At 38.7% G+C, this 26,126-nt stretch overlaps 1 protein-coding gene and 1 pseudogene across 1 annotated transcript in view; one reads left to right on the top strand and one right to left on the bottom strand.

Moving 5' to 3' along the window:
* Positions 1–1,684: 1,684 nt before the first annotated feature.
* CMC2 (C-X9-C motif containing 2) overlaps positions 1,685–26,126 on the top strand; it is a 29,565-nt gene continuing 5,123 nt past the window's right edge. Inside the window, exons 1-3 of the mRNA XM_063112850.1 lie at positions 1,685–1,836; positions 9,246–9,361; positions 25,249–25,320. Of these exons, the coding sequence (XP_062968920.1) occupies positions 9,281–9,361; positions 25,249–25,320 (153 nt within the window). The 5' untranslated portion in view covers positions 1,685–1,836; positions 9,246–9,280. The remainder of the gene's footprint in view (positions 1,837–9,245; positions 9,362–25,248; positions 25,321–26,126) is intronic.
* On the bottom strand, positions 20,900–21,028 carry LOC134389901 (U2 spliceosomal RNA; annotated as a pseudogene).

The following is a 26,126-nucleotide window of genomic DNA, read 5'->3' on the forward strand; positions in this document are numbered from 1 at the left end:
AAGTCTCAGCCTACATCGCTTCTCCTTAGAGGGACTTATTCTGAATTCAAGCAAAAGTTACCTCCCCACCTTCCACTGCTTGTCTTTACGTAAGTGTCTGAAATTATGTTATTATTTTATTGTCTCCACAATATTTTTTTGAGCCCCAGAGCAGGGACTATGTTTGTCTTATTCATAACCATACCCCTAGAATCTAGAACGATGTCAGTCAGTAAGTCTAGATGGTTCAAGAGTTGTGTAATATGTACTTGATAAGTACTTGTGGAACGAATGCCTAGATACGCTCACTAAGCAGTATGTTTAAGGAGATAACCTGAGAAGGGTTAGGGTTCAACAGTCAAGGAAATAAACCAATACTTCTTTCATTAAGATCACTTAGGGGCGAGGGCTGTTAAAATATAGATTGTTAGGCCCCATCAAGTTAAACTGGGGGGGGGGGCGCATGTGAGATTTAGCATCTTTTAAAGCACCTCAGATGATTCTCGATTTTGGGTAAAGTTTGCAGAACCCCATTCTAAAGAAATCTGGTAAAAAGAGCGCACTGAGGGCCGAGCCCGTGGCGCACTCGGGAGAGTGCGGCGCTGGGAGCGCGGCGACGCTCCCGCCGCGGGTTCGGATCCTATATAAGAATGGCTGGTGCACTCACTGGCTGAGTGCCAGTCACGAAAAAGACAAAAAAAAAAAAAAAAAAAAAAAAAAAAAAGAGCGCACTGAATCTCACCAGTAAAGATGGAAAATCCTTTATGAAACGTTTCCTCTGTGACTATCTTTCAACGTTCATTTTACTTCCCTGCGCTTTAGAATAGTACCTGGCATACGGTAGGCTCAAGATAGTATATTTGTTTAATGAGCCCATGACAAAAAAGATCCCTTTTAAGTAATATTCCTGTAAACACACACCGCCGAATAGTTGCAAAAGGGAGCATAAGGAGTAACGCAAAAGGATGCATGGACAAAAACAGAAGCCCGTGTGAACTAAAGATCAGAAAAAAGCCACACTAGGAAAGGAAGCGCTCCGAGAGTTGGGCGGCCCGACACGTGACAGCCAGCGCGGCTCCGGCGCAGATGCACGCCCTACGGAAGGCCCCGCCCCCACCAGGGCGGATGTGACGTCACGGTCAAGCGTCACCGCCCTCTTCCACCTCAGCCTCAACCATAATTCCCCGCCCTCAGCCCGGCACCGAGCATCAATCCTGCGCCTCGGACGCGCGGCAGTCGCGAAAAAATCGCCCCAGGGGCCTGGGATTTGTCTTTCTCGAAGTTCCGCGCACCCTCCGGGGCTCGATCCCATGAGACCAGGCGCTCTCTTACCGGCCCTCATCTCCAGCCGTCTCGCTCCTCGGCAGCTGTTCCCGCCCGCTGCGCCTTCAAAGCCACCAATTGCAGTTCCAGCCGCCCTCAAGCTCCGCCCACCGGAGCTCAAACGTTGGATTGTACCTTGGGTACAGGGGGCCGCATGGGGGGCGGAAACAGAAGCGAAACTCACGGAGCCCCAGTGTCCTCTTCTTAGTAGAGAAGATTGTTTAAATAAAGTTAGATTCAATGACAAAATCTGGATTGTTGATTCGGTTTGTTGTTTAGGCGGTGCCGTGCCTCAGTGGACTCGCTCTCTCTCCCCCCACAGCGTCCAGGAATGGGCTCGTCCAGGCCAGGTGGCGCATGCGCCTCGGAGGAGGGCGGCGGGGGCGGAGCGGACCGGGTCGACTGTGGAGGGCGTCGAGGGCGTTCGCGGCTTACCCGGCGGCCCTGCTCTTGGCTCCCGGGCCTTCCGCCTTTGCTTCGGGAGTCTTCGTCGGTGGCTATCGCTTCAGCCTTTCCCGGGTGGGCTCGAGTCGGGTGAGTCTCGGGAGTCCGGGCCGTTGTGAGGAGCGGTCCCTCGTCCCTCTTCAGGTCCCCTGAGGGCGTGCTCCTTATTCTACTTGGTCCTGCAGGGACTTCCCGCCTCCCGCCTGCTCTCTGAGGAGCAGGACGACCCGGCCCCTCGTCCTCGGGGGCACCTTGCTCCCGTAGCCGGGCGGCTGCGCTGCGGAATGTGCTGGTGTGGCTGGGGGCGGAGGTGGAGGGGCGTTCTAAGGTTTCTGCCGTCGGGCATTTGCTCGGAACACGCTGGCGGTTAAGAGCAGCCTGTGGATGTCACTCGCTGTTCGAATCCGCCCTTGGCTCACTAGCCCCGCGACCTTCTGCAGGCTCCTCCCCTCCCTGAGTCTTGGCTTTCTCGCCTGTAAAATGGGTATAACCCATCGCATCGGATATGGAGAGTGAAACCTTAAGTCGGTGTCAGAGGCGATGAGCGCTCGGCAAACCTTCCTATTATCACTTTATCTAAGAACTGAGGGTTGCGTGTAGTAAACTGGGGCATGTTTGAGTGCATCTCAGCTGCAGTGAAAGTTGTCACTCATCCGTCTTGTGACGTGAGAATATACTAAGCCTCGTTAGTACCCTTTTCAAGGAGAGTAGACATTCAGATCCCTTTTATTGGGCTTAAAGATGACCGTGCTTGTATTTTCACATTAGGCGTTTTATGTAGAGTCTTAAGTAAAGCGAAGTTTTGGAAATTGTCGTTGGAATTCTTCGGTGCCTAGAAGTTTGCGCTGGCAAAGGAATTCTGTTGTGACGCCCGCCAGCCCCATGTGTCTCTCTTCGTATACGTACAGGCATTTGCACTTGTTTAGTTAATTTAAAATGAGCCTCTTTCCATCCTTTTTTACTGTGTTGTGGTCTGAACTAATTTTCAGTCTCTTATAAATCACAAATTCAACATTAAGCAAACATTTATTGGGCATTTACTATGTGTATTTACAAGAATAGTCCCTCACTAGCCTGTGCGTTGAGGTGGGTGGATTTTTTTTCTCTGAAATTCACATGATTTGGCAGAGTACTCAACACCTAGTAAATACTGATAAATGTTTATTCAGGGAAAGCTACAATGTGGGCCCATTCCTTGAGAAACCATTTGGTGGAAGTCAGATAGTTAAGCCCTTCTCCCAGGAAGCCCTGGGGTTGCTCTGGGTTGCAACGTGGCGAGGTCTCTACTCAGGGAGAGCTTGTCACTTAGTAGCATCTGTTTAGATTTACTCACTTTTTGGCTGTGATAAGTAGAAGTGGGTAGAGTAGGCAATCCCCTACTATGTCTGCTACCTCTGCTGCAATGTGGTTCATAGTTTGAAGAAGGTGGAAAATACCAACTTAACAAATACTAGGGCTTTCTAAAATGTAGACTTTTAAAAACTATGTTATAGAAAGCATAAAGTGTTAGTTTACAGTTTTTTTCTGTAGAACAGATCTTCAGACTCTGAATAAGAGACATTTCTGGTCTTGCTTACTTTAACATAACATCAGAAATTGTTACTGTTGTGTAAACTTACTTCCGGTGCAGCCGTACAATAGCAAAATCTTTCTAAGCAAATATGAAGTGGCATTAAAGTACAGGGTTTCCCCCGTGATATAGATCTGCTGGAAGTTATGTTATTAGAATGCTTACCCCTTTTGTGGAGTTAATATATTACTTGCTCTTCATTTATTTATGTTCTGAAATTGTGCCATCTGGTGGCTGAAATCTGAAGTCTTGATAAACAAAGGTGAAGGAGTGAATAAAACTATAATTTTCTGTCTTTAGTGAAAGTATCCTACTGCTTCTACTCTCCCAGACTACCCCAAGGAAAAGGAAAAGTAGCTTTGTTAGGAGCCTGTTAGATATCAAAACATCACATTTTCACAGCTGAAAAATTTTAGTTTCAGTGGACTGTTTTGGTGTCATTGTGTGCATACTTGATGAAGTGAATGGGGCTGGCATGGTGAGAGAGGTGGTGTGTTTGTGACACGTTTACTCTTCTGATGTTTTCTAAATGAAAGTGTAGAGGTGGGACTGAAGTTTTGTGTTTAACTAAATAATAACAGTTGGAATGGAATTTATCCCTCTCTCTCTCTGTCACTGCAGACATCCATGCATGAGGTCTTACCACAAATGAATGTTGCCCTCACTTTTGTTTCAGCAGTGCTGCTAATATTCATAATTACCTTGGCACTACCCTTTTGAAATTGTTTTCTGTATTCTTAGTAGTAGCAAGTGTTTATCCTTTGAGTGTGCATTTTACTTTTGGAAAGTACTTAAAATTTAATTGAATTGTGAACTTAGATTTGAGAAGAAACTTAAGAATTCAGTGCGGGAATATACTCTATGACATCCTTAATTGATGTAGCCAGTCTCTTGGACAGATTCATTTGGGACAGTCTCAGTATGACATATAACTCAGAGCTTCACACAGCAGCCTGTTTCATTGTTGGGCAAATCCATTAAGATGACATGGATTTGCAACTTTCACCCTTTTTTCTAGTCTACACTGCAGGCCTGTCATAGAGTAAACTCAGTTCGGCCTTTCTCATCATGTGACTGAGAATTTCAGATACACAAATAATACTTTACGTTGTTACTCTCACTGTTTACTATTTCAGATAGTCTCACATTTATTATTTTAACAATGAAAATAACACTGAAATATTGGTCAAGAATTAGTTTCATTTCATGGAGGAAGAGACTTAAGTCTTAGATTAGTAACCAAAATGATAAACTTGTGAATAACTGAGTCCACAGTTTTTGCCTTCAAATCCACATCTTTTTCCTTCAAATTCATTGCTTGTCCCACTTAACCAGGCTATTTCTTTTTTGTATCTCCCATGTTATGAGCTTTTCTAAGTTGGTAAATGTTCCCTGCTTCATCAATTGTTTTCTGTTTAAACCTAGTGTCAAAACCGTCTCCATCCTGAACACTTCTCCCAGGAATATTCAGATTATCAATATTCTAAATGTGGTTGACCAGCGATGAGTACAGTACTTCTTTTTTTCTGTTTGTAATACTACAGAATAATACCACGTTGACTTCTTTGGAACTTAGTCCTAGAATTAGTGCCCGTTGAACTTATAGCCAACTAAAGGTTCTTTGTAAAATAGTTTGTTCTATTTGAATTTATTTCATTCACAAACTTCTGCAAAGGCAATCTTTTCTATTTTAAACATGCAAAAAAGTCCTTCATGGTGAGAGGTTGTGTTGGGTAGTAATTTTGCCACTTATTGTGTGACCTGGGGCTTAGTTTGTCTATGTGAATGTGGGTAATGCATTCTTTGACCTACAAAAAAGCAATTTCAACTGAATTTAAAAGGGTACCCACTTTATAGGGTTGTTGGATTGTTATAAGACTTGTGCATAGTGCATGGTAAGTGCTCAGCAAGTTTTCTAAACTAATAATGTTGTTATCTTATGGCTCTGAAGAAATTTAAAAAATAAGAATATGGAATATATAGCCTTTTTTCAGTTTGTAAAAAATACTTTGAGTTTTAATAGTGTTATTAGAATGACTTTTAAAGATGACTACTCGAAGGTATCAGCACTTATTTAAATGTGTTCTGAGAGAACAGTGTCATTGTTGTACAATCATGCTTCATATTTTTCACTCAGGAGTACAGCATTACATCCATGTATGCAACCAACATTTAGGCAAAGCTAGATGACGGGTGGATGAAAGGGAGCATAGGTGAAGGGTGAATAGAAGGACAGGGGAGGAAGAGTATATCTAGCTAAGAAGATATGGTGGAGGAAAGGGGAATGATTGGTAAAGCAAGGTATTTGTTAGATAATGGATAAGGTGAATGGACATTTAGGTCAAGTACTTTCTTACCGAGAATAAGAAAAGGAAGCTAAATTAAGCCATTTTATTCTTTCACATAGTCATCTAGGATAAGAAAGCAGAAGGGCCCCATAAATATATATAATTATTATTTGTCAATTAAAAATAAAACTAAATTTTAAAAAATTAGAAGGGAAGATGTTTTATTGGTACCCTAGCTAGGTCTACAGTACATACATATTTGAAGTAAACTTTTGTTATAGAGGGAGGAAAATACGTATCATTATATGTATTTATATTTATAAACAATGTGCATATATGTACTATCTTAGCAGACAGATGTCTTCTCAAGTATTTGTCAATTAAAGAGGTCATTTTAGTTCATCATAAGCTTGTTTCTGAACTGTAAAGACACACATTTGAGGGCAGGTTGAAAGAAATGAACAGAAGTATTTTCTGAAACACATTTACAAAATAAGTTGAAGACAGTTTCAAGGTGACCAAATAAAGCATACATCTTTCAGTAAAAAATGAGCATACATCTTCTTTCAGTGATAAGTGAGGCAAAATCCAGATAACTAATACCATACATAAATATAGGTGCATAATATTGGTATAATGTTAGATAACTTAAATTGCTAAACTGTATGAAACTTCATTTTTCTGAGGCAAAAAATTTGTGTCATTAAAGGATCTGTAGTCAGTGGCAGGCAAACAATTCTGTTTTCTATTTCAAATAAATTCTTAGCTAGTTGCAGCAGCGTGATTTGTGATCTTCAGCTGTGTTTGTGTGTGTGTGTGTGTGTGTGTGTGTGTTTATTAGTTACTGAATGGAGCAGTGATCTACTGGTATTTTTATAAGTTGCAATCTGAAATAGTAGCTATGTTCTTATCCTCTGCCATTATTTGTTCAGAAACTTTTTTGAATTTTATTTGTTGGGAGTGGAAAGTGGATGGGCAGTTGGAATTTTTCAGAACTCTTTTAAAACAGCTTTATTGAGGTATAATTTACATACTGTAAAATTAACCCATTGTAAGTGAATTCAGGGATTTTAGTAAATTCGTGGAGTTGTGCAGCCATTTACCGCAATCCAGTTTGAGAACATTTTCATCACTCAAAATTTCCTTTCTGCCCATTTGCAAGTTAATCCCCATTCTCTTTTTCAATCCTGGGCAATCAATGATTTGCTTTTTGTTTCTGTAAATTTAGTTTTTCTAGACATTGCACGTACATGGAATCATACAATATGTAGTCTTTTGCATCTGGCTTATATTTAGCATAGGGCTTTTGAGGTTCATCACTGTTAGAGCAAGTATCAGTAGTTCATTTAATTGCCAAATAATATTTCATTGTATAGACACAGTATATTTTGTTTATCCATTTACCCAGTTATTGCTCATTTAGATGGTTTCCACTATTGGCTGTTATGAATAATGTTGCTATGAATATTTGCATACATGTCTTTGTGTGGATCTATGTTTTCATTTCTCTTGGGTAGATTCCTAGGAGTATAATTGCTGGATCATATGGTAACTATGTGTTTAACTTTTTAAGAAACTTCTAAATTGTTTTCCAAAGTGTCTACTATTTTGCATCCCTAGTAGCAATGCATGAGGTCCGGCTTCTCCGTATCCTAGCCAATGCTTGGTATTGTCTGGCTTTGATTATAGCTATTCTGGTAGGTATGGTGATATCTCATTGTGGTTTTAATTTAGGTTTCCCTAAAGACTAAGGGTGTTGAGCATTTTTTCATGTGCATTATTAACCATTCCAGTATCATCTTTGGTAGAATATCAGTTCAAATCTTTTGACCTTTGTGTGTGCGTGTGCATGTGTGTGTGTGTGCGTGCGTGTGTGTGTGTTTCGTCTGTTTTTAAAACTGGATTGTCTTATTATTGAGTTGTAAGGATTCTTTGAGTATTCTGGGTAAAAGTTTCTAAAGTCCTTTATCATGTTATTTGCTAATATTTTCTCCTAGTCAGTGGCTTGTCATATATATATATATATGTATGTATATAGTAATTTTTATTTTTTAGAGTAGTTTTAGGTTCTTAGCAAAATTAAGAGGAAAGTGCAAAGAGATTCCATATGTGTATCCATTTGTCTGTTGATGGACAGTTGGGTTGCTTCCATGTTTTAGCTGTTATGAACAATATGCTGTGAATATGGGTGTACAAATATCTCTTCAAGACCTTGCTTTCAGCTCTTTTGGTATATACCCAGAAGTGGAATTGCTGGATTTTATGGTAATTCCATTTTTAAATTTTTGAGGTTGTATCAGTCTGTTTTTGTGTTGCTGTAACAATACCTGAGACTGGGTAATTTATAAAGAAGAGAGGTTTATTTGGCTTACGATTCTGGGACAGCTGCGTCTGGCACGGGCCTCAGACTGCTTCTACTCATGGTGAAAAGCGGCAGGCAGCATCACATGGTGAGAGGAAGCAAGAAAAAGAGAGGGGAGGTGCAAGGGTCTTTGCTCTCATGGGAACTAATAAAGAGAGAACTTAGTCACTATCCCTGCCCCTCAGGTAGAGTATTAATCCATTCATGAAGGATCTGCCCTGATGACTCAAACTGCTTCCAACACTGCCACATTGGGAATCAGGTTTCCACCATGAGTTTTGGAGGGGAAAAACGTCCAAACTCTATCAGAGGTATGACATACCATTTTCCACAGCAGCTGTACCATTTTACATTTCCACCAACAATGCACAAGGATTCCAATTTCTCCACATCCTCTCCAACACTTGTTATTTTCTGTATTTTTTTGATAGTAGCCATCCTAATGAGTGTGAGGTAGTTCCTATGTTTTCTTTTTTAGAACTTTTAAAAGATTAAAGCAATAATTGGTTCTTTTGGTAATCTATTCCGAGTTAGAAAGAATGGGTTAAAAAAAAAGAAAGGTGAAAATTGCGCTACATAACTATAGCAGTCACTTCAAAATAATGTTTTTCCTTTGACCTTGGCTGCTAATTTTCTTTGTGAATGAACCAATGAAACTTAATTTCAGGGATTTCGGCTTCATGTTTTCAGTGTAATAGTTAGTTTTATGGATGTACTTGTTAAATTTGAAAAAATTTGTTAACATCTGCTTCTTGTTTCACTTTATCATTTAGTAAGGTTTTCTCAGCCAGATGTTAAAAAGAAAGCTATTTATATTAATTCACACTAATGTGAGACTGACTAATGGCCCTTTTGCTCTCTAAGAGGAATACACATTTTAAAAGAATTAATAAGCCTATTCTCTTAATTGGTAGAATTTCATCTGAACAAAATGAGATATAATCAATTTCAGGAATGGGTGGGAAATATTTGAAGTTAGGCTTATCAGTATCGCTAAGCTGTTTCTGCTTGAGTACTTATTTGTAGGATTGGGTCTTCTTGAGGATTCCTTCTTTTTTCTGAACCTGCAGGTTCTCTAAACATTCCTGATAACTTGCTGAATATATTAAATCATTGGATATGGAAGCTGAGGCTCAAGTTTAATAATCTGCTTAAGGTCACACAGCTGGTAAATGGTTAACATTTCTGATAAAAGTCTCTGTAGGTTCTTACTGAAAGTACTTTTAGGTGGCATTAACAAATATATTCATGCATATTCAAGATACTCTTGTATCCACAGGTCGCACTGCTGTGATCCATCACCTTCTCCTAAAGATGCATCCTGACTTATCTCCACACTTGCACACTGAAGAATGCAACATCTTGATTAACTTGCTTAAGGAATGTCACAAAAATGTAAGAATTCAGAAAACTACCACAAAATAAAAACGAAACTTAGGTACAACACATTGATGTAAAACGTTATCTCCATTAATGGAAAGTAATGATAATGTCTTAGCAACAGGTCTTAGTAAAGATTAACAATTAATGCATGTGATTTTTCAGAAACCACCTCCTTTTATGATTAGTAAAAATCAAGCATGATAGTTTGTTAGGGAACTTCTAAAGTAGCTTGTAGTAGTTAGAATCCATGTTCTTAAGGTAAAATGATTTTTCTTTCCTAATTATAGGGTGCTGGAACAATTATGTTCAGCTCTGACTCTTCTGGTCATAATGGCATTATTCTGAGATTATCTGCTCCTTGATGGCTACTGTATTAGTCCGTTTATGTTGCTTATAACAAATACTTGGAACTGGGTAATTTATAAAGAAAACAGAATTTATCGCTTGCAGTTTCTAAGGCTGAGAAGTCCAAAGTCCATCTGGTGATGGCAGCAGTGACCCAGGGTTCTCACATTGCAAGATGGTGGAAGCAGAGAGAAGAGAGAGACAGACTGTCCTCTTTTTTTAAAGCCTTCAGAACCCCACCCCGACCACCACTTTTCATCCATTCACTACTGCAGGGTCCTACAATCTAATCACCTCTTCAAGGCTCCACCTTTCAATTACCATAATAGGATTTCCCACCCGCTTAACAGTCACGATGGGGGCTAAGTTTCTAATACATAAAACTTGGGGGACACAGTTCAAGCTCCAGTGAGTTTTGGGGGGACATAATTCAGTCCACTACAGCTACCATTCTGTGTTTAATGGTAATTGAAGCATTCTATATAATTAGATGTTAACTAGATTTAATTTATAGTTGGTCTAGTCCAATGGGTTTTCTTAATGGAAGTAAAATTCCATGTTTAAAACCAAAATAGAAAAGGAGCCCATATTTGGAATGCATTAAATCAAGCTGATATTTTTATAGATGTTGAATATTTAGCTTTTTTGTGTGTATTTGATGCATGACACAGTTGTTTTAAGAAGGATTCGTGTTTTTCTTTTAACTTTGCATGATGCATTAGTTATTTTTCTCATGATATTCATAAACTGTAGATATGTATAATTATAATAATAGTAAGTATCACTTAAATAAGTAAAATGTGAAGACCAAAAGTAAGGTAGCAAGTAATATTTATAAACTGGGAAGTCAGATATTTTTACTGGTTCCAAAGAATGTTGTTGATGACAATATACTTTAGGCAAACTATTTTCACCGTACATTTGCATCAAGAATTGGAAACAGTTCTTCTCTCCCCACTTACTCAAACCGAAAAATGAGCCAGATTACATAAGTAAAACACACCTTTATATTTTTGGTAAAAATATAAAATGTTTACTTTTTAAAGAGCAAGAACTGATTATTTGTGTTGACTTAATGCAGAATATTTTATTTCTGTATATGGTTAGTTACAGGCAGAGATAAAAAAGGAGAGAGGGTCTGCTAACAAAAGGAACAGTGGAGAGAAAGAGACTTTGTGGAATAACATGTCAGTCTTGTCATTGAGGATTTTGCCAATATAACCCTTTAGAATTGTGTTGTGTTTTTCACAATACTAGACATAAATAAAGATATCATCATTTAATATTTATTTCCTAGGTTAATCAAGTTAAACACCAGAGTTTTTCAATCCTTGCTTTTTTAAAAAAAATTTTTTTTTTTAAATTTTATTTTGTCGATATACAATGTGGTTGATTATTGTGGCCCATTACTGAAACCTCCCTCCCTCCTCCCTCTCCCCCCTCCCTCCCAACAATGTCCTTTCTGTTTGCTTTTCGTGTCAACTTCAAGGAATTGTAATTGTTATGTCTTCTCCCCCCCCCCCCCCCCCCCCGGTTTTTTTTTGTGTGTGTGTGTGTGAATTTATTTATTTTTAACTCCTACCAATAAGTGAGAACATGTGGTATTTCTCTTTCTGTGCCTGCCTTGTTTCACTTAGTATAATTCTCTCTAGGTCCATCCATGTTGTTGCAAATGGCAGTATTTCATTCATTTTTATAGCTGAGTAGTATTCCATTGTGTAGATGTACCACATTTTCCATATCCACTCATCTGATGATGGACATTTGGGCTGGTTCCAACTCTTGGCTATTGTAAAGAGTGCTGCGATGAACATTGGGGAACAGGTATACCTTCGACTTGATGATTTCCATTCCTCTGGGTATATTCCCAACAGTGGGATAGCTGGGTCGTATGGTAGATCTATCTGCAATTGTTTGAGGAACCTCCATACCATTTTCCATAGAGGCTGCACCATTTTGCAGTCCCACCAACAACGTATGAGAGTTCCTTTTTCTCCGCAGCCTCGCCAGCACTTATCATTCAGAGTCTTTTGGATTTTAGCCATCCTAACTGGGGTGAGATGGTATCTCAGTGTAGTTTTGATTTGCATTTCCCGAATGCTGAGTGATGTTGAACATTTTTTCATATGTCTGTTGGCCATTTGTATATCTTCCTTAGAGAAATGCCTACTTAGCTCTTTTGCCCATTTTTTAATTGGGTTGCTTGTTTTTTTCTTGTAAAGTTGTTTGAGTTCCTCGTATATTCTGGATATTAATCCTTTGTCAGATGTATATTTTGCAAATATTTTCTCCCACTCTGTTGGTTGTCTTTTAACTCTGTTAATTGTTTCTTTTGCTGTGCAGAAGCTCTTTAGTTTGATATAATCCCATTTGTTTATTTTTCGTTTGGTTGCCCATGCTTTTGGGGTCATATTCATGAAGTCTGTGTCCAGCCCTACTTCCTGAAGTGTTTCTCCTATGTTTTCTTTAAGAAGTTTTATTGTTTCAGGGTGTATATTTAATTCTTTAATCCATTATCAGTTGACTTTGCTGTATGGTGAAAGGTCTGGGTCTAGTTTCATTCTCCTGCATATTGATATCCAGTTCTCCTGGCACCATTTGCTAAAGAGGCAGTCTCTTCCCCAGTGTATAGGCTTGGTGCCTTTGTCAAAGATCAGATGGCTGGGGCCAGCCCGTGGCTCACTCGGGAGAGTGCGGTGCTGATAACACCAAGGCCCCGGGTTCGGATCCCATTAAAAAAAACAAAAAAAAAGAAAAAACAACAACAACAAAAAAAGATCAGATGGCTGTAGGTGTGTGGGTTGATTTCTGGATTCTCTATTCTATTCCATTGATCAATGTGTCTGCTTTTATGCCAGTACCATACTGTTTTGGTTATTATAGCTTTGTAGTATAGTATAAAATCAGGTAGTGTTATGCCTCCAGCTTTATTTTTTTTGCTCAGCATTGCTTTGGCTATGCGTGGTCTTTTGTTATTCCATATAAATGTATGGATAGTTTTTTCCAATTCTGAGAAAAATGTCTTTGGAATTTTGATGGGGATTGCATTGAATTTGTATATCACTTTGGGTAGTATGGACATTTTCACTATATTGATTCTTCCAATCCAAGAGCATGGGCTATCTTTCCATCTTCTTGTATCCTCTCTAATTTCTCTCAGCAGTGGTTTGTAGTTCTCGTTATAGCGATTTTTCACATCCTTGGTTAACTCAATTCCTAAGTGTATTATTATTTTTTATTTTTTATTTTTTTTTAAAAGATGACCGGTAAGGGGATCTTAACCCTTGACTTGGTGTTGTCAGCACCACGCTCAGCCAGTTAGTGAACCGGCCATCCGTATATGGGATCCAAACCCGGGGCCTTGGTGTTATCAGCACCACACTCTCCCGAGTGAGCCACAGGCCGGCCCCTAAGTGTATTATTTTTTTGGTGGCTATTGTAAAGGGCAAGCTTCTGAGTTCCCTTTCTGCATGTTCAGTATTGGAGAATAGAAATGCTACTGATTTTTGTGTGTTGATTTTGTATCCTGCTACTGTGCTGAAATCATGTATCAACTCCAAGAGTTTTTTTGTAGAGGCTTTAGGCTGTTTGATATATAGGATCATGTCATCTGCAAACAGGGACAGTTTGACTTCATCTTTTCCAATCTGGATGCCCTTTATTTCCTTCTCTTCTCTGATTGCTCTGGCTAGTACTTCCAACACTGTGTTGAATAGGAGTGGTGAGAGTGGGCATCCTTGTCTAGTTCCTGTTCTTAAAGGAAAAGCTTTCAGCTTTTCCCCATTCAGGATGATATTGGCAGTGGGTTTATCATATATGGCTTTAATTATGTTGAGATACTTTCCATCTATACCTAACTTATAGAGGGTCTTTGTCATGAATGAGTGTTGAATTTTATCAAATGCTTTTTCAGCATCTATAGAGATGATCATATGGTCCTTGTGTTTGATTTTATTAATATGGTGTATCACATTTGTTGATTTGCGTATGTTGAACCAACCTTGCTATCCCTGGGATGAGTCCCACTTGATCGTGGTGAATAATTTTACGTATGTGTTGCTGTATTCTGTTTGCTAGTATTTTAGTGAGGATTTTTGCATCTATATTCATCAAGGATATGGGCCTGTAGTTTTCTTTTTCGGTTATATCTTTACCTGGTTTTGGTATCAGGATGATGTTTGCTTCATAGAATGAGTTTGGGAGATTCGCGTCTGTTTCAGTCTTTTGGAATGGTTTGTAAAGAATCAGTGTCAATTCCTCTTTGAATGTTTGGTAAAATTCTGCTGTGAATCCATCTGGTCCTGGGCTTTTCTTTGTTGGTAGCCTTCTGATAACAGCTTCAATCTCCTTTATTGTTATTGGTCTGTTCAGATTTTCTACGTCTTCATGGTTCAGTTTTGGGAGCTTGTGTGTGTCCAGAAATTTATCCATTTCCTCCAGATTTTCAAATTTGTTGGCGTATAGTTGTTTATAGTAGTCTCGAATGATTCCTTGTATTTCAGATGAATCAGTTGTAATATCACCTTTTTCATTTCTAATTTTTGTTATTTGAATCTTCTCTCTTCTTTTTTTTGTTAACCATGGTAATGATTTGTCAATTTTATTTATCTTTTCAAAAAACCAACTTTTTGATTCATTGATCTTTTGTATTGTTTTTTGGGTTTCAATTTCATTCAGTTCTGCTCTGATCTTAATGATTTCTTTCCATCTGCTAACTTTAGGTTTGGATTGTTCTTGTTTTTCTAGATCTTTAAGGTGAAGTGTTAGGTTGTTCACTTGCCATCTTTCCATTCTTCTGAGGTGAGCATTTAATGCAGTAAGTTTCCCCCTTAATACTGCTTTTGCAGTGTCCCACAGGTTTTGGTATGATGTATCATTATTTTCATTAGTTTCAATAAATTTTTTGATTTCTTGCTTGATTTCTTCTTGGACCCATATGTCATTAAGCAGAATGCTGTTTAATTTCTATGTGTTTGTATAGTTTCCAGAATTTCGTTTGTTATTAATTTCTAGTTTTAATCCATTGTGGTCTGAGAAAATACATGGGATAATTCCAATTTTTTTGAATTTGTTGAGACTTGATTTGTCACCTAATATGTGATCTATCCTGGAGAATGATCCATGTACTGATGAGAAGAATGAATATTCTGAGGTTGTTGGATGGAATGTTCTGTAGATATCTGCCAATTCCAATTGGTCTAGAGTATTGTTTAGATCTTGTGTTTCTCTGCTGATTCTTTGCCTAGATGATCTGTCTAATATTGACAGTGGGGTGTTCAGGTCCCCTGCTATTATGGTATTAGTGTCTATTTCCTTCTTTAGGTCTAATAGAGTTTGTTTTATAAATCTGGCTACTCCAACATTGGGTGTGTATATATTTATGATTGTTATGTCTTCTTGATGGATCAATCCTTTTATCATTACGTAGTGTCCCTCATTGTCCCTTTTAATGGTTTTTAGTTTAAAGTCTGCTTTGTCAGATATAAGAATAGCTACTCCAGCTCGTTTTTCCTTTCTGTTTGCATGGTAAAACTTTTTCCATCCTTTCACTCTTAGTCTGTGTGAGTCTTTATGGGTGAGGTGGGTCTCTTGAAGGCAGCATATAGTTGGGTCCTCCTTTTTAATCCAGTCAGCCAGTCTGTGTCTTTTGATTGGGGAATTTAAGCCTTTTAAATTAACAGTTGTTATTGAAAAGTGTTGATTTATTCCTAGCATTTTATTGATTATTGTTTGGTTGTCTTAGGTGTCTTTTGTTCCTTGCTTTCTGATTTACTGTTTGTTTTCTGTATTTTTTGGTTCCTTGGGTTGTAGATAGCCTTTTTGTTTGTTTGTTTTCTCTTCATGAATGCCATTTTTATTATACTAGTGGGTTGTGATTTTTCTTGGGTTTTTATGGCAGTGGTAGTTATTTTTCAGGAACCAAAGCCAGTACTACCTTGAGAATTTCCTATAAGGGTGGTGATGTGGTGGTGAACTCCCAGAGTTTTTGTTTGTCTGAGAAATATACTATTCGCCCTTCATTTCGGAAGGATAGCCTTGCAGGGTAGAGTATTCTTGGCTGGCAATCTCTGTCTTTTAGTATTTTGAATGTATCATCCCATTCCTTTCTGGCTTTTAGGGTTTGTGATGAAAAGTCTGATGTTAGTCTGATTGGGGCTCCCTTATAGGTGATTTGACGCTTCTCTCTTGCAGCTTTTAAGATTCTCTCTTTGTCTTTGAGTTTTGCCAGTTTGACTATAACATGTCTTGGAGAAGACCTTTTCGGGTTGAATACGCTTGGAGATCGTTGAGCTTCCTGGATCTGAAGATCTGTGATTTTTCCTATACCTGGGAAGTTTTCTGCCACTATTTTGTTGAATGTTTTCAATGCAATCTCCTTTTTCATCCCCTTCTGGAATACCCATGTCTTGGATATTTGAGCGTTTAAGGTTGTCTGTTATTTCTCAGATTGTCTTCAATGCCTTTGATTCTTTTTTTTTTTTTTTTTTTGTCTGCCTGTGTTATTTCAAACAGCTCATCTTTAAGTTCAGAGGTTCTCTCTTCAACTTCCACAAGCCTGTTGGTTAAACTCTCCGTTGTGTTTTTTATTTCACTGAATAAGTTCTTCAGTTCAGCAAGTTCTGCTACATTTTTTTCAGGGCATTGATTTCCTTGTACATTTCTTCTTTCAGGTCCTGTATACTTTTCCTTGTTTCATCATGATGTCTAGCTGAGTTTTCTTGTATCTCATTCTGTTTCCTTAGAATTATCATTTGAAATTCCTCGTCAGTCATTTCAAGGGCTTCTTGTTCTACAGGATCTAGAGCTTCAGAGTTTTTATTACCCTTTTGTGGTGTACTTTCTTGATTTTTCGTGTTTCTGGTATCTTTTCTTTGATGTTTATTCATTGTGGCGGGGGTTTTTACAGTCCACAGGTTTGACACTGTTGTCTGACTAAGATGTTGCTGGGGTTGCCAGTTTGGTTTGGCTACCTCCGTGACTGCTCAGTTGGCCACTAGTGCCTTGCGTGTGTGGTTGCCTCAGGTCTTGGGCCTCTCTGGGGAGCCACCTCTCTGGTCAGCTTGGACTCCGGGCTGCTGGGTCATGGGGCGTTACTGCCGAGTGTGTGGTCTCTGCTGAGCTTCCCCCTCCCGTGCTCACGTCTCCCTGTTCCACGCGCACTGGGCCAGGCTGCTGGGATTCGCAGAGGCACCTCAGAGCATGTGGTCTCTGCAGAGCTTTCCTTTCCCCTGCTGGGTGTCTCCCTGCTCCGTGCGCGCTGGGCCAGGCTAGGGATGGAGCCGGGTGGCGTTGGTGAAGCCTGCCTGCTGCTGGATCGAGCGGTGGTGGACCCCCACAGGGTGTGTGGTCTCTACGGAGCCTCTGCCTCCCCTGCTGGACATCTCTCTGCTCTGTACGCACTGGGCTGGGCTGCTGGATCGCACGGCATCGGTGTGGTCTTTGTGGAGCTTCTGCCTCCCCCGCTGGACGTCTCCTCACTCTGCGCGCACTGGGCCAGGCTGCTGGATCGCGTGGCAACGGTGTGGTCCCCACGGAGTTCCCGCCTCCCCTGCCAGATGTCACCGTGCTTCATGCACACTAGGCCAGGCTGGGAATGGAGCCGGGTTCCTGCGGTGAAGCCTACCTGCTGGATCACGCAGTGGCGGCCCCACAGGGTGTGTGGTTTCTGCGGAGCCTCTGCCTCCCCTGCCGGACGTCTCCCCACTCTGTGTGCACTGGGCTGGGCTGGGCTGGGCTGGGAATGGAGCCTGGTGGCGGCGGTGAAGCCTATCTACTGGATCACACGACGGCAGCCCCACAGGGCATGTGGGCTCCGCGGAGCTTCTGCCTCCTCTGCTGGGTGTCTCCCCGTTCCGTATGCACTTGGTGTTATGTTTTTATAGTTGCAAATAGGTTGATTTGTGGGAGAGAGTGACGCTAGGGACCGTCTTTTCCGCCATCTTGATCTCAATCCTTGCTTTTAAGTAATCTTCATTACTTGTTTATATTTGTATATTGCATTTTGGTCTATTATTAAATTTAAGTTGGAATCAAATTAAACATTCTGTTTTTTTCCCCCCTTTCAAAAGGATGTAGTAAAGGTGACATCTCAAATCACTGGAACTAAAGATGAGCTTTAAAAAAATTAACTTTAGGGCCAGCCTGTGGCTCACTTGGCAGAGTGTGGTGCTGAGGACACCGAGGCCGTGGGTTTGGATCTCTATATAGGGATGGCTGGTTGGCTCACTTGAGAGAGCGTGGTGCTGACAACACCAAGTCAAGGGTTAAGATCTCCTTACTGGTCATCTTTAAATAAAAAAACAAAAAAAAAACTTTATTGGGCCAGCCCTGGCTCACTTGGGAGAGTGTGGTGCTGATAACACCAAGGCCAAGGATTCAGATTCCTGTATGAGGATGGCCAGTTGGCTCACTTCGGAGAGCATGGTGCTGACAATACCAAGTCAAGGGTTAGGATCCCTTTACCAGTCATCTTTAAAAAAAACATAAATAAATAACTTTATTAAAGTATAATTTCCATGTAATAAAATGTATCTATTTTAAGTATTTGGTTTGATGAGTTTAGACAAATATAAACACCTGTGCAGCCACCATCACAGTGAAGATATATAACATTTCTATCAAATCAAAGAGTTCTCTGTGCCTCCTTGCGGTCAGTCCCCAACCCTCACCTCTGGCTCAGGTAACCACTGAAATACTTTTCGTCAATACAGATTGGTTTTGCTGTTCTAGAATTTGTTATAAATGTGATTTACATTGTATATTCTTGTATTTTGCTCCACATAATTTTTTGAGGTTTATACATGCTGTTGCATATGTCATCAGTTCATTCATTTTTATTTCTGAGTAATATTCCATTGTATGGATATACCACAGTTTATTTCCCTTTTGATGGCTGTTTAGGTTGTTTGCAGTTGTGCTGTTTTGCATAAAGCTGCTGTGGACATTTGTGAGAGTACTTTAGAAAGTTCGTGTGTTTTATCTTTCAATTGTATTTTTCCACAAACTTTTTGAAATCCCTTAATGTACAAATCTTTGCGTGGACATCTTTTTATTTCTCTTAGGTAAATACCTAGGAATGGAATGACTAGGTCATGAGGTAAGTGTATGTTTAACTTTCTAAGAAACTGCCAAACTGTTTTCTATTCTTCTCTGTTTTACATTTCTACCAGCTCTATATTCACACCAGCACTTGATATTGTTAATCTTTTTAACTTTAGCCATTCTGTGGGTGTATAGTAATATCTCATTTTGGTTTTAAATTGTATTTCCCTGATGGGTAACAATTTTGAGTATCTTTTCCTGTGCTTGTTGGCCATTCATATAAAATCTTTTGCCCATATTTAAAAATTGGGTTGTCTTATGATTGAGTTATAAGAATTATTTTTATTATTTGGCATATAAGACCTTTGTTTGATAAGTGTGTTGTGAATATGTTCTTCCAGTCTGTGGCACCCTTTTTGATTTTCTTAAGGATGTCTTTCAAAGAGCAGTTTATAAATTTGATAGTCTTATTTATATATTTATTCTTTTATGGTTTGTGCTTTTTATGTTCTAAAAATCTTTGTATATTCTGTATTCCATGGCCACAAAAATATTCTTCTGTTTTCTTCTAAAGTTTTATAGTTTTATCTTTTACATTTAGATCTATGATTCATTTCAAGCTAATTTTTGTGTATGGTGTGAGGTATGAGTCAAGTTCACTTTCTTTGCCTGTAAATATTTAGTAATTTCAACATTTGTTGAAAAGGCTGTCCTTTCCTCATTGATTTGCCTTGGTCCCTTTATCAAAAATCAATTAATTTACCGTATGTGAGTGGGGCTCTCTGATTTATATGTCTGTTCTTTTGAGAAATCCACTGAGAGACATATTGAGGCTGTGCTAAATGTTTGTGTTTCTTTTCTCTTGCTGCTTTCAGTTTTCTTTCTTTGTCTTTGGTTTTTGATAATTTGATTCTGATGTGTCTTGGGGTGTTTCTCTTTGGTTTGAATTTGATTAGTGACCTCTGAGCTTTCCTGTACCTGGATGCTGTCATCTTTCTCCATACTTGAGAAATTTTCAGCCATTATTTCCTTAAATATGCTCTCTAGTTTTCTTCCTTTTTCATCTCCTTCAGGTACACCAATTAGCAAAGGTTATTTCCCTTGAAAGAGTCCCATAATTGCTGCATTTCTGTTTTATTTTTTCTTATTCTTTTTTCTTCTTACTTCTCTGATTGGATAATTTTGTATGTTCTTTCTCTGAGCTCACTGATTCTTTCCTCTATTTGATGAAGTCTGCTTTTGGAGCTTCTGTCGAGCTTTTCAGTTCAGATAACATATTCTTTATTTCTAGAATTTCTATTTAGTTTTTTAAAAATTGATTCTTTTTCTTTTTCATGTTTCTTATTCTGCTCCTTGATTGTTTTCCAAATATCGTTTAATTTTCTATCTGTATTTTCTTATGACTCCCTGAACTTCTTTAAGAGGATTTTTCTGAATTCTCTGTCAAACATTTTATAAATCAACTGTTCTTCTGGATTCATTTCTGGTGTTTTGTTGGTTTCCTTTGTTGCTGTCATATTTCTCTGTTCTTTCTCTATCTTTGTGTCGTTATGTTGCTGCCTGGGCATTTGAGGAGATGGCTACCTCTTCCAGGTTTTATAGGTGTTCTTTGGTGGCGGTAGACCTTTAATGCTTAATATCAGAACTTTGTCTGTGGTCTGTGATCTTTTTCCATTCTGTGGTAGATTAATAGCAACCACCACAACTTATATACTGCACTGAAACTAATTTGCTGTCCTGTGATTAATTCCTGGCTTGGGGGAATCTTCTTGGGGAGATTGGAGCTTGAACTCTGTGCCTAAGCTAAGTTGCTGTCTTACTGTTGTTTCTCAGACTCAGGAAAATTTTTTGTGTGAGCTGGAACTTAACTGTTGGCCTTTTAGTCACTTCTGGGTCATGTGGGGTTAAACAGCTGGGGACTGAGTCTTTCTGGCAAACCATGCCCCCTGCAGTTCTGTCACACTGACTAGTCTCCACTATGTGGCACCTGTGCTGATCAGAAGGCAGATCAACTAGCTACCTGTGCTGTTTCCTGATGCTCCCCTGGTTGGATCACTTCCATCTAACAAGCATCCTGGTCAACCAACATCATTACCAGGGCCCTAAAACTCTCTTATGCTCCCTGCCAGTCACCACTCTGTGAAGACATTTCAACGTCTAATAATAGAGTTTGCCTGGTTTTGTACTTGATGTAAATGGAAATGCATCATTTGTGCACTTCGTGAAATTCCTTTTTTAAACTGATAAGAACAGATACTACACTTGATCTTAGCCAAAAGGCCGAGAAGCGATGTGAAATTCCTTTTTTAATAAAGCTCAACTTTCTACTTGTTTTCCTGTGTTCCCCAAGTATACTAAATACATGTCACTTAACATCTCAGTTATTTAATTGATAAAATGAATGGGTTAAATTAGCTAAGATGTCTTCTTAGCCTTGAATTTGTGTGATTTTGTATTTTAATTTTTTTTGTAGATTAGGCCACCATTCTGAATGCCCCTTTCTGTGCTAGAATGCTTTAGTGCTCTTCAACCACTTGAAGTATATGACTCCTTTATCTCCAAATAGCCCTGACTTGCTGTGCTTTTATCATTCTTTCTATGTTTTATACTTCTGCAGTCTTTGCAGCCAAATGTCATATCCATGGCCATCAGAACCTATGGGCTGCTTCTGATCTACTGGCCAATTTTGCCTATATTTGTCAGCAAGACTCAGATTATCTACAGTTAAAATACAGAATTTAGAACAGATGTTTTCCTCAAAACTACTTGGAAGTCCTTATGTATTTTTTTCTGATTTATAAAAGTAATACGTAGTACATGTCATTGAAGGTGGTTTAAAAAACCTAGGAAAGTGTAAAGCAAACAAAACTTAGATTTTATTCCACCACCCGGAGATAAGCTCATTAACAATTGGGTTTATCCAGCATTTTTTTAATCTTTGCATTTTTCTTCTTTTTTGTCGTCTTTCTGTTAGTATTATAAAATGCCCATATTTCTTCCATCCTGAGAAATGAATACACAAAATCCCTTCCATAATCCCAGCCTTCTGGTATTCTATATTAGTTTCCCTTTCAGAGCAAACTATTGAAAGAATGCTTACTTTCTCCTCTTTTCAATTTGGCTTCTACCCTCACTAGGATCCTAAAGCTGCCAAGGTCACTAGTGATTGCATTGCTAAATTCAGTAGGTGTTTTCAGTAGTTACCTCACTTTTCTCCCAGGCAGCATTCTGATTCCTTCTCAAAACTCTTCCACAGGTCTCTACCTTACCTTTTTCTTCTCTGGTTTTCTTTGTGTTTCTTTGGCCACTCTTCAGTCTCCTTGGCAGAGTCCCCTCTACCCTACACCTTCTGAGGCTACACCTTCACTCCAATGGTTTTATGACCCTCAAACCTCTGTCTCTGGCTCAGATTTCTTATGAGTTCCAGGTCTTTTTATCTCAACTATATAGTGGACTTAACTGTCGCACAGATAAACTCAACATGTCCAGACACAAACTTATCTTACCTCTGTTTCAGCAAATATTTACTTGTCCAAGCCAGAAACCAGTGTCATCTTTAATTCCTCCATCTGCCTCACCTTTCACATGTGAACACTCAGTAAGTGCTGCCCATTCTCTCTGCCGAATATGTCTTGAATCATTTTTCTCCATTGCCAGTGCCACTAACATAGTCCATGCCAACATTATCTTATTTGGGCCGCCTGTAAATGACTTCTGATTGGTCTCCTGACCATTTTGTCCTCTGTCCTGGTCCACTTTCTGCATTGCATCTAGAGTGATCTTTCAAAAATAAAATAAGTGTAATCATTGTTCCCCTTAAATAACTCCCTTTGCCTATAGAATAAAATCAAAATTTCTTTCCTGGTGTTTCAAGGCCTTCACAGAATTGTCTCTATGTAGATCTTAGGCTTCACCACTCTTCCACAACTCTTTCCCCCTTATTACTGCACGCCCATTTTGCAGTTATGCTGGAAAGTGTTGTTTCTGTCTTCTAAGCCTTTATACTTGCTTTTTCTTTTGCTTAATGTAGAGCATTACTCACTAATTTACCATTGGCTAAACCAGGTTTTATAATTTTTCAGGTTTTCTTCAACTTAATTGGTTATTTTCTCTCCCTTTTCTCCTTTTCTGGCCTAGATTGTCTTTGTACAGTCATTCTGTACTTCAGTGGCACCATACATAATACATTTCCTACTTCACGGCAGTTGCTCTCACACTTTTTGGTCTCAGGACTCCTTCACACTCTTAAACATTATCCAGGCCCCCAAAGAGCTTTTATTTATGTCAGTGATATTTACCAATATTTACTAAATTAGGAATGAAAGCTGAGAAATTTAAAAATTAATTTAAAAATTACAATAGTAAACATATTTGTCATAAAAATCTCATTTTCAAAACAAAAAAATTGAAAAGAATGGCATTGTTTTTGCATTTTTGCAATTCTCTTATGTCTGAATTAATAAAATACAGCTAGATTCTCATATTTGCCTCTACATTCAATATGTTGTGATATTTATTATACTTTATATAGCCTCTGGAAATCTCCACTGTACCCTTGTGAGAGGATAAAAGTGAACAAAAACAAATAAGGTCTTTGTAATATTAAGGAAATACTTTTGACCTTGTACATACCCTGAAAAGTACTTGGTAACCCCTGGGTGTCCCTGGACTACACTTTGAGAACACTGCTTTATGGCAGTCACTTCATCATTTGTCTCCTTCCCTCTGACTATGTCTCCTTCCCTCTGGGCCCAGGTCTACCTTGGTCACTGCTGTATCCCTAGAGCCTGGGATATTGTTCGCCATGTAAAAGGTTCTCATATCTATTGGTTTATTCACTTATTCCAATCAGTTGTTTTTTTGATTCGATTCTTTAGAAATAGAGGTCAGGCATTAATTAGAGTAGTGCGCCATGTGTGTACAAGAGAATTACATACAGTCCATAGGCATTTCTTGTACCAATTCCACTGGGCCATTTTTGGTTTAATATTTTTCACATAATGGTCACAGAGTACAATTCTCATTTGGGCTTAGTTAACGTTGAGGTGAAAGGAAACATTAGTTTTTGTCATGGATTTTTAAATTAAGATGTATGTGAGATGATATGAATAAATGTAAACTAAGCTATGAAATATTGTCTTACATTCTAAAAGTATAACCTTTTGTTATTTCTACTTAACTAGAAGGGGTGTAAATGCGTTGTCACTATTTATTTGTTGTCAAGGAAGTAGTTTAAGAAAAATACAAAGGAAATATTTATTCTGAAAAGGTCATTATGTATTAAATAGGAGACCTTAGTCTAAATTAAATGCTCACCAGAAAAACTGTAACTATGGATTCAATGTGGACTGAAAAGTACATTTGAAGTAGTGGTGAAGCAGGAAAAAAAGATAGTATGAGTCATAGCTTACTAATTGCCTGTTGTTTAGTTTCCATGAAAGTCTTAATTAGAAAGAGGAGGGCTGGCCTGGTGGCTCACTCGGGAGAGTGCGGCGCTGGTAGCCCCGAGGCCGCGGACTCAGATCTTATATAAGGATGGCCAGTGCGCTCACTGGCTGAGCGTGGTGCAGACCACACCCTGCTGAGGGTTGCGATCCCCTTACCGGTCAAAAAAAAAAAAAAAAAGAAGGAAAAGATATGCTTATTATTACAACTACAAGTTCAGCATTTATGGCATGTCATTATAACAGATTCCCATGCTATCCAACCCACCCTTAAAAATTGTGAAGCGCAAATACGCTAATTTTGGCCCTACTAATATTCAGGTTCTTAACTTCAGGCTTCATCTTAACCTCCTTCAGAGCATTCATACTTTTTGCCATTTTAATAGTCATAGGAGTTGAAACCACTAGAAGATTTTTATTTTTGTTTTTCAAATAAAGCAGACTTTGAACTTTAGACATATCTGTTTTTTTACTGTATTGTAAATTAGTGGCTAATTTATATCTAATGATAGTGCTATGTATCTGATGTGTTTTGATGACATTTTGAAGGGAGGCAAATGAGAAAAAGGGCACTTGCACCAAGCGTTTATTAAATAACTCTTTTATGGGACAGTGTATTTGCTAGTGAAGTAAATTACTCTTTGCTCATGTCAGTGTGGCTGCAGTGCAGCTTGACACCATTCCCTGTAACAGACTTGTGCTGTAATAGAGAATAGGGCACAATAGAATAGGTTGTGCTGCAATTTTAACACGCTCCTTAAAGGAAGGGGTATTAGTTGATAAAACTTATACCCTATGTCTTTGTGAGGTTTTGGTGGGTTAGTAGGACTTCCTTTTATCAATGAAAAGGTCTCTATTTTTGTTCTATCCATAGAGCATACATTCCTCCTTTGTAGGAAGGACTTGGGTAAGCTTATTTGTATATTTTATACATGTGATTTAACTATTACTTGCTAATTAGCGAAGTGACACAAAACTCATTTCCATAGGAATAAGTATTTATATTCTGTGTGCCATAGACCTGACATATTGTGGGATGAAATATTTTACTCCTTTTCTTCCTTTCAGCACACCATTCTGAAATTTTTTGGTCATTGCAATGATCTTGATCGGGAGATGAGAAAATGCTTGAAGAATGAGGTAAGAAAAGTGTCAAAGGATGGAAATGGTTGAACAACATTGCTGTTATTGTTAAATTTTCCCCCAAATTTTAGTGTGACAGAAAAATTTGACTTTATATGTATGACCTCCCCTCTAAAACCAGGAGAGATGAAAACCTCTTCTGGGGACAGTTTTAGAACTTTGCTCTCTATGTTTTGCCTTGCACACAAATGATGAAAACAACTTCCTTATTATAATTACTGTAACTCATCTGGATGAATTTTAAGGTTTGGGAATTGAGTCTCTGGTCAGCAGAAAGACTTAGTCAATCAGCTAGTAGGTGATTAGCAGGTGCTAAAACTCTGTGAGTCTCAGTTTCCTTATATCAAATGAAGAGGCTAGACTTAGGCTCTTTCAAGCTTTAGCATTTTGAATTTGTTTGTAGTTATGCTTTCTACAAGCCATAGGGATCTAGTTTGACTTGTTTGGGAAGACCATCATCTCCTGAACTTGTATTTAGGCTATGACTTGGATGTGGGCAAATAGCCAAAGTACCTAGTTTGTTGACCTTTTCCAGGCATTGCTAAACAATCAGAGTGCATTTTAAACCTTTGAAAAGAAATTTAATTCTATTTGTATTTTATACATCAAATGTTTTATATCTAGAACCTTTTAAAATATATACTAACTAAAAATCTGCCTTCCAGTCTTCATTTTCTGTAGTTTTGAACTTTTTTTCTTTATTCTCAGATTGAAAGGTTTAAATATAATATTTGAAGCTGTGTAGCATCTATCTTAATTTTGTGTATTTTTCATTCTGGAGCTTTTAAAATTTTTCTTCCTAG

The sequence above is a fragment of the Cynocephalus volans genome, chromosome 10 (genome assembly GCF_027409185.1).
Source record: "Cynocephalus volans isolate mCynVol1 chromosome 10, mCynVol1.pri, whole genome shotgun sequence".
Taxonomy (NCBI): Eukaryota; Metazoa; Chordata; class Mammalia; order Dermoptera; family Cynocephalidae; genus Cynocephalus; species Cynocephalus volans.